This window comes from Megascapheus bottae, chromosome 3, assembly GCF_031878675.1.
Source record: "Megascapheus bottae isolate mThoBot1 chromosome 3, mThoBot2.hap1, whole genome shotgun sequence".
NCBI classification, from domain to species: domain Eukaryota; kingdom Metazoa; phylum Chordata; class Mammalia; order Rodentia; family Geomyidae; genus Megascapheus; species Megascapheus bottae.
Genome location: NC_143511.1, coordinates 80,690,298 through 80,701,691, shown reverse-complemented (window position 1 = coordinate 80,701,691; position 11,394 = coordinate 80,690,298). Strand labels below are relative to the sequence as shown.

General features: G+C 41.8%; 1 protein-coding gene across 1 annotated transcript in view; it reads right to left on the bottom strand.

The window, feature by feature from the left end:
- Positions 1-545: 545 nt before the first annotated feature.
- The window catches only part of Mrrf (mitochondrial ribosome recycling factor), a 53,152-nt gene continuing 42,303 nt past the window's right edge, over positions 546-11,394 (bottom strand). The window contains exons 6-7 of the mRNA XM_090330575.1: positions 8,799-8,958; positions 546-1,047 (exon numbers count right to left, since the gene is read on the bottom strand). Coding sequence (XP_090186701.1) covers positions 970-1,047; positions 8,799-8,958 — 238 coding nt within the window. The 3' untranslated portion in view covers positions 546-969. The remainder of the gene's footprint in view (positions 1,048-8,798; positions 8,959-11,394) is intronic.

The following is an 11,394-nucleotide window of genomic DNA, read 5'->3' as shown; positions in this document are numbered from 1 at the left end:
TATTTGTAAATGGAGGTAATATTCATCTGTCAAGTTACTGTGAAGATTACAAATTATGTCTAGAAATGGGAGGGATGGAGGGAAGAAAAGAGGAGGAAGGGGGAAAAATTCCAGCACCCAAAGGCTGCCAAAGGGGAAAGCATCTCACACCATGCCCAGGAAATGTCCGGGACAAGGACAAGAGCAGAAAATGACAGCATGAAAACCACAAAAAGAAGAGTAGCTGTCGTTTGTTGAATAGCTACCATTTACCATACCATTTACTCATAAGACAAATATAGGAATACCTACAAATGGTACTCTCTGTGTTCTTTAGTTGTGATGCTCAAATAAACACAGTACCATTAAGCTATTGACCACCTATGTCAGGGGGCCAAGAAGACTTCCCAGAAGACATGGCATCCAAGGTGAACAGGACCAGATGGTGAGGAGAAATAGTGGTCCAGGAAGAGAGCAGAACATATGTGAACATGATCCACAGGTGAAAACATAATTGCTTTATATACAGAGTTTTTAAGAGATTATCCATCTACACCAACTCTGTCTTTTTCTTCACAGTTGTTATTTTTAAATTTTATTTGGATTTTATACTTTGATGAAAACAAGCCTTGAGCAAAGGGGGTTCAGGCTCACATCAGTCTAAGCAGAGATAGAGCCTGGTTCACTGAAAAGGAGGCTCCTGAGATGAGGAACAGTTTGTGCCAACCTGCCAATCATCCCAGGCTAGGGACCTCAGGGACCAGGCAACTGCCTGAGGAATGGTCCTTCACCAGTGGCATCCTCCTTCTGCACACCAGAAGACTCACAGCAGACCAGAGGAGGTGAGGCCCACGGGAAGGCTGGGCCTCCCATCGACAGCAGAGTTACAACCTTCTGTGTGAATGGAAGGAGTGGGAGGGATGCCAACTTGCTGTCTACGGGATCCTCCACCACCCTGGCTCCGGTGTGTGGCTGGGCCATGAGGGACCTTCATCCAAGGAGTTCTTTGGTCTTCACAGCCAGATGCCTGTCCAACTCTGCAACCATGTCATCGGCCATTTGGCTGATCTACAAGAACACAAAATAAGGTCACTTGATTACTGGTGCTGCAAAAAGGCAGAGGGACACATGTTCCAGAAACAAGAAAACATCATCTGGGAATATTATACAATAGTACACATTGAGCTTCAGCGGGCATTAAACTAAGAAATTTATATAAACATTCTTGTTCATTAATAACTACCCCTCAAGATATTATTATTAGCTGAGCACTGGTGGTTGGTTCATGCCTGTAATCCTAGCTCCTCAGGAGGCTGAGATCTGCAGATGATGATTTGAGGCCAGCTAGGACAAAAATGTCCATGAGACTCTTATTTTCAATTAACTACCACAAAACCAGAAGTGAAGCGTGAGCGTAACCCAAGTGGCAGAGCACTAGCCTTAAGCAAAACCAATCAGGGACAGTGCCCAGGATCTCAGTTCAAGCCCTAGCACTGGCACAAGAAAAGAAAAAAAAGATACTAATATCATTCATTTTGAAGATTAAAAAGAGACACAAATCTTATATCACTTACTTGGTATATACAACTTCAAAGTTGCAATCCCCAAATTTAATCTACAGTAGACTGATTCTGCAAGCCAGCATTTAAATACTGAGGGGCTATACCCAAAGCCCCTTTTCCCCCTCTCCCCCCAATTGTATTGTATTTTGAGGCTAGGCTCTTACTTCCTGCTCAGGCACGTACTGGCACTGTGGTCCTCCAATTTTTGGCTTTTCATTATACCTGGGATGACAGGAATGTAGCAATATGCCCAGCTGCTTTCTGTTGAGATGATGTCTCATGCGTTTTTCTTCTCAGGCTGACCTGGAACTGCAATTCTCCTTGAAATGGGGCTCTTGGCCTCTCACTTAGCTTAGAATGATGGACATGTGCCACTGCACCCAGTTATAGGTGTAGTCTCGTAAACTTTTTTGCCCAGGCCTTAAACCAATAGATCCTCTCTATTTAACTTCCCATATAGCTAGAATTATAGGCATGAGCTCCTGCCACTTGGTTTGCCCTATCTTTTAATGAGCCTCTACAATGCCTTATACTCTAGAAAGCTTTGAGATGAATTGATAAAAAGAATATTAAGATCCAAGATCCTAAGAGTTAAGGGGGAAGGGGAGGCTTAAAAATGATTAAGTATATCTAGTTAACAAAAATGGAAAATTCAATAGACATTGAAGAAATGCAAATTAAAAAAAGAAACAGTTCAGCTGTCATCAATGCTGTAATTTTTAATTACAATATTCAATGGCAACAAACTATAGTGAAATGGGTAAGCTCGCATGTCACTGATAGAAATTTAAATTGATGCAAATGTTCATGCTATTTAACCCCAGAATCTCTCAACTGGGAAATTATCACGTGAATAGAACCTGATCATTGTTTCTTAAGTCCTGTGTATAAAGACATTCTTAATAATGAAAACTCGTAACATCTGAAGTTATAGAGTGGTTAAGATCATATATCCTCTAGGAAAGGTATAACATTCCAGTATTTATTCCTGAAATGTCTTGACTATCTTATAACAAACACAGGTTACATTGGTAATCAGAAGAAGAAAATTTCAAAAAATGATTCAATGTTTCAAGACATGTTCAATGTTTCATGGAGACATGTTCACTTTACCCTTCAATTAAATAGCAAAATTCGAAATCCTGTCTTATACCTTTAAAAGAAATGCCCCATAAAAGATATAAACAAAAAATTGAGGAACTAGAAGGAAAACTTTCCCAATTATTAGCAACGTATCTTTTAGTGACAGGAAGATGGGTGATTGATTATTCGTGTCTGCATTGGTCACAGTCAGCCCCAGCACACAGCATACATCCAATTCTCAGGAACGTTTTCTGTGCTTTCTTGTTTTCAAATGTTCTGCAATAAATACCCAGTCTCTTTCAAGAGACATACTAGGTTCTGCAGCCTCCCTACCACACATAAAGAGGACTGAAGGCAGAAGTGTAGACAGGAAGTTCGAAGCCGCAGCATGGAGCCCGGGACCTGGGTGCTCAGCAGCATGGGGCTGCTGGACATCATTATTTGCTAACCACAGGTCTGGGCCAGGAGTTGGGAACTGAAGAGGACTGCAGTGAGGGTCCCCCTGTAGGGAGGTGGCCAGGCTCTCACCAGAGCCACAACTGCAAACTTCTCAGCTGGAGAAGCAAAGCTCTTGTGTCTCAAGAGATGAGAGTCAGGATGATCCAGCTCAGAATGTAACTTGTCCTCTCCCCCCCCCACCGCCCCCCCATTGCCCCAAGCATAGAGCCTTCAGATGCTCCGGCCCTGTAGCTCCTGTAGCTGCCTTGTATGGAGCAGGAAGAAGCAGTGCCCAGCAGCATCACAGCATCTGTAGGCTGACAAGAGCTTGGGGTAGCCAAGAACAGGCCTAAAAGACTCCTTGAAAACATGGCACCGAGGATAGTGTGAACACAGAAATGGGGATGGAAAAGAGAAAGAGAACCCGGGGTGATGATTTGATAAAAGCGGGGAGACAATCAATGTACAAGTCATTTTCCCACTCTGCAGCTCAGTTTCCTTGGCTAGCAAATTCAAAAGTAATTGTGAAAGGCTGGGAGTTTAGCCTAGTGGTAGAGTGCTTGCCTAGTTTGCATGAAGACCTGAGTCTGATTCCTCAGTACTACATACACAGGGGGGAAAAAAAAGCCAGAAATGGTGCTGTGGCTCAAGTGGTAGAGCTCTAGCCTTGAGAAAGCCCAAGGACAGTGCCCAGGCCCTGAGTTCAAGGCCTAGGACTGGAAAAAAAAATAATTGTGAGAATTAAGAAAATTCATGAATATACAAGAACTTAAAGCAGATTATTTCCTGTGCGATATTTCTATGTTTTTACTATGATTTCCTGACATGTTTGTGTATGCACTGGTACCAGGCCTTGAATTTAAGACCATCCAGTCCAGCATTTTGCTGGTCAATTAAATAGAGTCTCATAGACATTTCTACCTGAGCTGACTTTAAACCAAGATCCTTCAGGTCTCAGCCTCCTGAGCAGCAAGAACTACTAGTGTGAGCCACTGAAGCTTGCCTCTTTACTTCTTTTCAAATCAATCAATCAATAAAAAGATTTGCTAACTTTTAACCATATTGTAGGTACAAAGTGTCCCCGGGAACAGTCTAACTCAAGGTTCATCTTTTTCATCTTTACTGAACTTCTTAAAATATACCAACAGGGTCGAAAGTTTGGATAGTGGTAGAGTGCTTGTCTAGCATGCACAGAGACCAGGGTTCGATTCCTTGATAGCACATACACTGGAAAAGCTGGAAGTGGTGCTATGGCTCAAATGGTAGGGCGCTAGCCTTGAGAAAGCCCAAGCACAGTGCTCAGGCCTTGAGTTCAAGCCCTAGGACTGGCCAAAGGGGGGGGGGAATATATATATATATATATATATATATATCTCAACAGCAGTAAGTACAGTGTAAGCAGTAAGTACACTGCTATGTATTTACACATCCAGGCACTGGGTTAACAGTTTTAAAATGTATTTTTGCACACAACCCTCACATCATGAGATACTATATCACACCAGAAATGATTCCACCTGCCTACTGTGTAACTGTTCCTGCTGTGCAAAAAGTCCTCTGTTACTTCATTCAAATTCAACCACTTTGCAAAACCCCTATAAAGCAGGTAGAACAGGTACCATCCTCTTCACAGAGCAGCAAGCCGAGACCGGACATTCACCATGCTGCTCAAGAGCAGGTGATGCTGGGTCCAAACTACCCCACCCCCAGTGGTTAGCTTGACATCCTATCCCTTTATGGAGCTATCCTTCCTCATTCCAGCCAGGATGTGTGAAGAGTCATTAAGAGTCAACCCCAGTCCCTTTAAGATCACAAGGAAGGGAGAAGAGTGGCATGGACAAATGGGGTGAAAATTACCTAGGACCAGCAACCATATTTGTCACTTCCAGGTATGCCATGTCATTTGGGCCTCATCAATCCTATGGGACAGGTACTATTTCTACTTCACAGATGAGCAAAGAGAGGCTCAAGAAAGTGAAGCCATTTTCTGACCCTCACGGCTGAGAAGTAATAGGGCTGGAATCTAAATCTAGGCCTGACCAATTCCAAAGCAAGTGTCCTTTTCATTATCAAAAGTGGTCTCTTGAAGATCTTAACACTGTCACCAGAATCACTGTTGTCATCGTCATTGTCATCATCATCATCACAGGAAAATGGAAGGCATGAAAGGCAGGCATGCCAGGAACAGTGATGGGGCCAGCCTATGTATATACCATCCATACTAAGACTGGTGCAGGATGACCATTGCCTCGCCTAGTTCAGCCTCCTGCCTGTTGCCTGCTGCCTGTCTGCCAGAGCCCTCCTCCCCTTCAGCCTCACTAGTGCCCAGCGTCACTCACTGCAGAAGAGCTCTGTTTCTCAGAGAAAGGCAACAGTGAAAGAATCTTGGCTAGAGTTACTGGGGGCTTCTGCCAAATGCCTTAATATTCAACAGGCCCATTTACAGCAAACTAAAGCAAAGGTAAAACAGCAGGCTGGCAGATGTTGGAGTCCAGAACACGAAGACCCTTTGCCCTTCTTCAGTAGAGCTGACCAGGGCTGGGAGGCAGGGAGTTTAAAGGGGCTGAGTGACTATGACACAATGGCTGAGATAGAACCCACAACTAACTCATTTCATTCCTATATACACCGAAGATTAAAGAAATTCTACCATAAAGTTCTAAAAAAATTGGATCCCAAAAAGAATTTTGGAAAATGGTATTAAAGGAAAAAATCACAAAAATTGCTTCTAATCTCATCACCTTAAATGACTGCTTTTAATATTTGATATGAGTAAACTGCCAAACATTTTTTGCTTATATGACTTTCCTTTATAAAAATGTAAAATGAAAGTACTTTTGGATAGCTCATCATTTTATAATTTGTTCTGTTTAATTTCTTGGGGTACTAGTGACTGAACCCAAGTCCTTGTGCTTGACCAGGGCAAGGGCAAAGCTTCTGTCAACTGAGCTACATATCCCGATCTTCTGTTTCGTTTTGTTTTTGAAACAGAAGTCTAGCTAACTTCTCCAGGGTTGGCTTCAAAAGTCACAATCCCCCTGCTTTTACCTTACCAGTAGCTGGGACTAGAGTCCAGTATTCCACTCTTCCATTAAAAACAAATATAAAAAACACAAAAACACAAAAAAACAAAAAAAATAAAATAAATAAAAATCTAAAAAAATTAATGTCTCTAACATATTCTTATAATTATCTTATATAGATTCTAATGAGTAGATATAAAATAATAATGTTTCCATTTCAAATTTTACAAATTTATATACAGACATTTCAGAAATTTGTATATATAAATACAAATTCTTTTGGATAAATTCTTAAGCTACTAAATAAAAAATAGATGGAATGTGGTATATACTGCCATATTATCTTCTGGACGATTATATGATTTTATATAAAAATAATATTTCCTGAGGTTGTGGAGGTAAAAGCAGTATTTCATATACTATCAACACTTCAGGTTCACATTAAAATTCTCAGTTCAAGCTGGGTGCCAGTAGCTCACACCTATAATCCTAGCTACTCAGGAGGCTGAGGTATGAGGATCAAGGTTCAAAGACAGCCTAGGCACAAAGGGACCAATTAACCTCTAGAAAACAGGAAGTGGGGTTTGGATCAAGGGTAAAGGGCAGGGCGGTAGCCTTGAGCTGAAGAGCTCAGGGACAGTGCCCAGGCCGAGTTCAAGCCCCAAGACCCACAAAAATTAAATCAATCAATCAATCAATCAATCAATCTCAGTTCAAAGCTGGGCACCAGTGGCTCCTGCCTATACTTCTAACTACTTAGGAGGCTGAGACCTAGAGGATCTCAGTTTAAAACCAGGTTGGAAAAGCCCCATGGAACTCCATCTCCAATAAGCTAACAACGTGCTGGACTAGAGTTGTGGCTCAAGTGATAGAGCACTAACCGAGCTGAAAATGCTCAGGGGCAGCACCCAGACCCTGAGTTCAAGCCCAGGACCAGCAAATAAACAAACAACAATAACAACAAACATTGCTAGGCTGGTATATAGAATCAGAAAGCACAGGGGCAAAACTTTGGAATGCATCTAAAACTTCTTCCAGGCAACTGTTCTAGCCCTCCTGCAACTAATGTGCTAACTGCTGGTCCAGAAGGAAAGCAGTAAGTCACTCTGTGGACTCTCAGAGGCTCCCTAAACAACTCTTTGTTCTTCCCATCTTGTCCACATTCCTGTCTGTCCTTCCTACATCTCATTTTCACTGCAGGCTTTGGAGCCTCTCCAGCCCTTCACATGACACTAAACATGACCAAGTCTATCTCCAAGTACTGGTAAACTCACCCCCTAGCTCACTTCCTGTGGTACGGCTGGGGCTCAGGTAATCATTACTTCCTAGTTGGACTTCTCAACAGTCTCCTTGCCCCGTCTTGTCTCTCTCACTGTTATCTACCTGGTCTCCATAGTCATGTTTCATAAACATAGATGTGATCTCCCCACCAAGGAAATTTTTCAAGAGAGTTACTGTACAAAAAACTCCTTGGAAGCTTTAAAAACTCTTGGGCCCCATTCCGGATTCACCAACTTCATCTCAGAGAAAGGCCATCAGATGCCTGCGTTTTTATATTCCCGTAGACTGCCACAAACATACATACTTCCCCGTTACAAAGAGAGTGTGCCTAGCCCACTCAGCTTGCTTTTGAACAATGGGCTTTGCCAAGAGCAATGCTTAAGATGTTCTTCAGTGACTGAACTTGTGGTCGTGGGTGTTTGTTGCTGCTAAGGAATGATGCCCCAAGACACTCGTTAACTCTCAAAGACTGGAGCTAAATGATGCACACTTGAGCCCAATCCAGGAAGCCTACTAAGACCCTTGTCTAGAACAGCTATCTTCCCAAACTTTTGCAGAATTATCTGGGGAACTTTCAAAAGTATACACATTCCAATAAAATGTGGCCATAGAAACGTGAACACAAAATAATGCTTTGATACTGTAAATCACCAACTTTTGGAGTAGCTGCTGTTACAGAGCACTACTGTAGCTGCAGGTGACAGTGCTAAATGCACAGCCAACATGGGAACCCCGGACATAAAGCTAAATTCCCAAGTTCAGTATAATAGACCTTCTATGATGCTGATGTGGTCACTACCTTTTCTGTTCATCCCCTCATCCAAGGCTCAGGCCCATTGATCTAGGTAAGTAATGTGATTCTCTGCCACCATACCATGCACATGCTGTCCTACCATTCCTCTTCTCCTCTGGATAGTTTACACCAGGAACTCCTTCCTCAAGGACTCACTCAAGTGCCACCACTCAGCACATGGAGATCATAAGCATTCACTTGTCAGAAAGCCGGAAAATGAGACAAGAGTGTTAACAAGAGGGCTCTGAAATCTATGTCTGGATCCTATCTCTACCACTTACCAACAGTGTGACTTGTGCAAGTTACTGAACCTGTCTTACTACCTACACCTTACCATTTTTGTTGTTGTTTCAATATTGGAGATTGAACTCAGGGCCTTTTGCATACTATGAAAGTATTCTGCCACTGAGTACAGAACTACAAACCTAATCCTTATCTCAGTTTTGTAGTAATGAGGATAAAGGGTTCAGCATAAAGGCTGGTGCATTGTATAAGCTCTAGCATCTTGTCTTCTGGCACAGGGCTACATCCAGAACAGACTTATACCATGTGAATGACACAATCAAAGAAAACGAATTTAACTGAACAAATGATTCCTTGGATCTGATACATAAACACTACAGCTACTGGTGACAGTACCTGCTTCTCTATGAGTTTAATGGTGTCCTCTGAGGTCTTGTCCTTTGATTTCTTCAGCTTATTCATTGCATTGCTGCGTACCCTCCGTAAAGAGTCTTTGGCCTTGTTGGTGTTCTGTTTGGCCAGTTTCACCAGCACTTCCCTGTGTTCCCTGGTTACTCTGATAAAAGAGAAACAAACAAATAAACAACAAAACTACAACCCTCCAACAAAATCATTCTATACATTAACCCTCCAGGCAAGAATTTAATAACACTTTGTCTATCAGCTCAATACCCTATATAACTTTACTTGTTAGCCAATGTTCTTCAGTTTCTGGTGAGTTAGCCAAGAAAAGCCAGTAGGAATACTGCTTTATGGCATAAGCTAGAGTCAGAAAGACAAGTATGTCATGTTTTCTTTCATAAGCAGAATATAGACTTAAAAACAAGCCAACAAACAAAGAAAAAAAAAGACAGGACTATGCTAAGGGGGTATTGGAGGGATCCAGGAAGAAAGAGATGAGGAACAAGAGAAAGCAATGGGGAGGGGGGAGGCGCAAGTATGACTGAAGTACATTGTATATATGTTTGAAAATGGCATCGTAAGATTCATTGTCCTATTATACATTAACAACTATTTTTACTACTAGCTTTCCCTGGTATGAGCAAACTGAGGCAGACAATAAAGCATCAGGACTGGCAGTTTTGACAGAGATCCTTACAACCACCAGTCAGTTATTATTTTATATTTAACTGATCCTCATGACAATCTAGCAAGGCAGCTCAGCACATCTGTCCTATCTTCCTTTCTGGATCCTGCACACACTGAGCACTACTCACTTCCTACCAAAACCAAAGTTGGGCTCTGGATGAACTAGGATGAAAATGACAGACCTTTGACCTACTTCGCTAGGGAGACAACAAGATAAATTTACTACACTGATAAATGCTACAGTAGGCAAATGGGAAAGGACAAGGTGCCGTAGAAGAAAGATTTCCCCAGAGAAATGGTGTCTAAATGTCATGGTCACCAGTATTCACTGCTGTTCACCAATACTCTTGTTCTCGTCCTCTGAGACACACAGTAAGAATGCGGGTCTCCACTCCTTCTGAAGTTAGCCTTTACCATTTGCACTGGCCAAGGAGAAGTAAGCAGAAGTGATAGATGTCACCTCACTTCCTTTCCCTTGGCCATCGTACACATGGAGATAAGAGTTTCCATCAGTTTAGGATCCAGGATAATTCTGACCAACAGCATCTAACAGGCAGCATGAGCAAGAAATAAATAACTGTTCTCTCTAGACCTAGAGAATCAAACTTAAGTTGTCTGTACTGGAGGACAGAGAAGATTTCCAGGAGGAAAGAGCATGTATAAAGAAAAGTTTTACGAGGTAAAAGAAATCATATTTCATTTGCAGACAGGAGTACAGATAACCAAAATAATGAGTGACAAGGTTGAAGTACTTCATATGCATATATGAAAACAGAAATTATTTTCAGAAGAGGAGAGAAAGGGATAAGAGAGTGATAGAGGGGATAAGGTTGACACAAACACTGTATTCATGTGTGGAAATGTCACAGTGAAATCCTCCTTGTACAACAAATGTATATTCATTTTTTAAATCTTTTAAAAACTGGGTCATAAGAGAAAGATTGAAAGGTTATATCCTGGAAGGTCTCATGAAGGAGTCATTTATAAAGAGGCTATGAAACTTATTATAATGGTGAATAAAATGAGGCCCAACAAGTTTGGGATCTTATTCAAATTACACCTGGGCCAAACTCCAGCAGCTATCATGCTAGCTACTCACGAGGCTGAGATCTGGAGGATCAGTTTAAAGCAAGCTCCGGCAAAAAGTCTATGAAACTCCATCTCCAAAATAAACAACAAAAAGCCAGCCTGAAGGTGTGGTTCATGTGAACTCAGGGTCTGAACTCAGCAAGGACCTGTGTTCAAACCCTGGTACTAGGCAGAAAAGAAATCACATTCAGGTAAGCCAAGGATGTCCTATCTTAAAAGTCACTGGTCATGGTGTCACATAATTCTTCTGCCCTGAAATGGTCATTACTGGCATGTTTTCTGACCTCAAATCAACATCGTTCTTGTTGAGTAAGGATAACCCTGCATTCTGGGTCCACGGTCAGCCTCTCGACATTAAGCAATATTTGCCTGACATTTTCTCTGATAACAAAAATAAAACAAGAAAACTATGAGGAAGAAAAAGGTCTGAACACAAAGTGGACAGCTGTTATAAGTATGTTCTTCCAAATCCAACTACTAGCAGAATTCTCCAAGCAAAACTGGTCTCATTACTATTATTACTACACTCCTCTACACCATCTTATCTCAGGTACCCTCACGCAACTCTTTAAAGTAGACCCTCATTTTCCACTGAGGAAATCAAGGCTCTGAGTTGCTAAGTGACTTACACATGTGCCTGAGTGACAGCACTGGAATTCAAATCCAAATCATGCTAGCCTGTATTCTTTCTGCTCCTCCATGTTGCTTACTCCTTGTAATCTATTTCAAATAAATCATGCACTTCTGCTTCCAGGCAGAATGCTTTTCAAAGCCAGTAATATGAATCTCAGGACTGAAAAGGACAAAACCACCA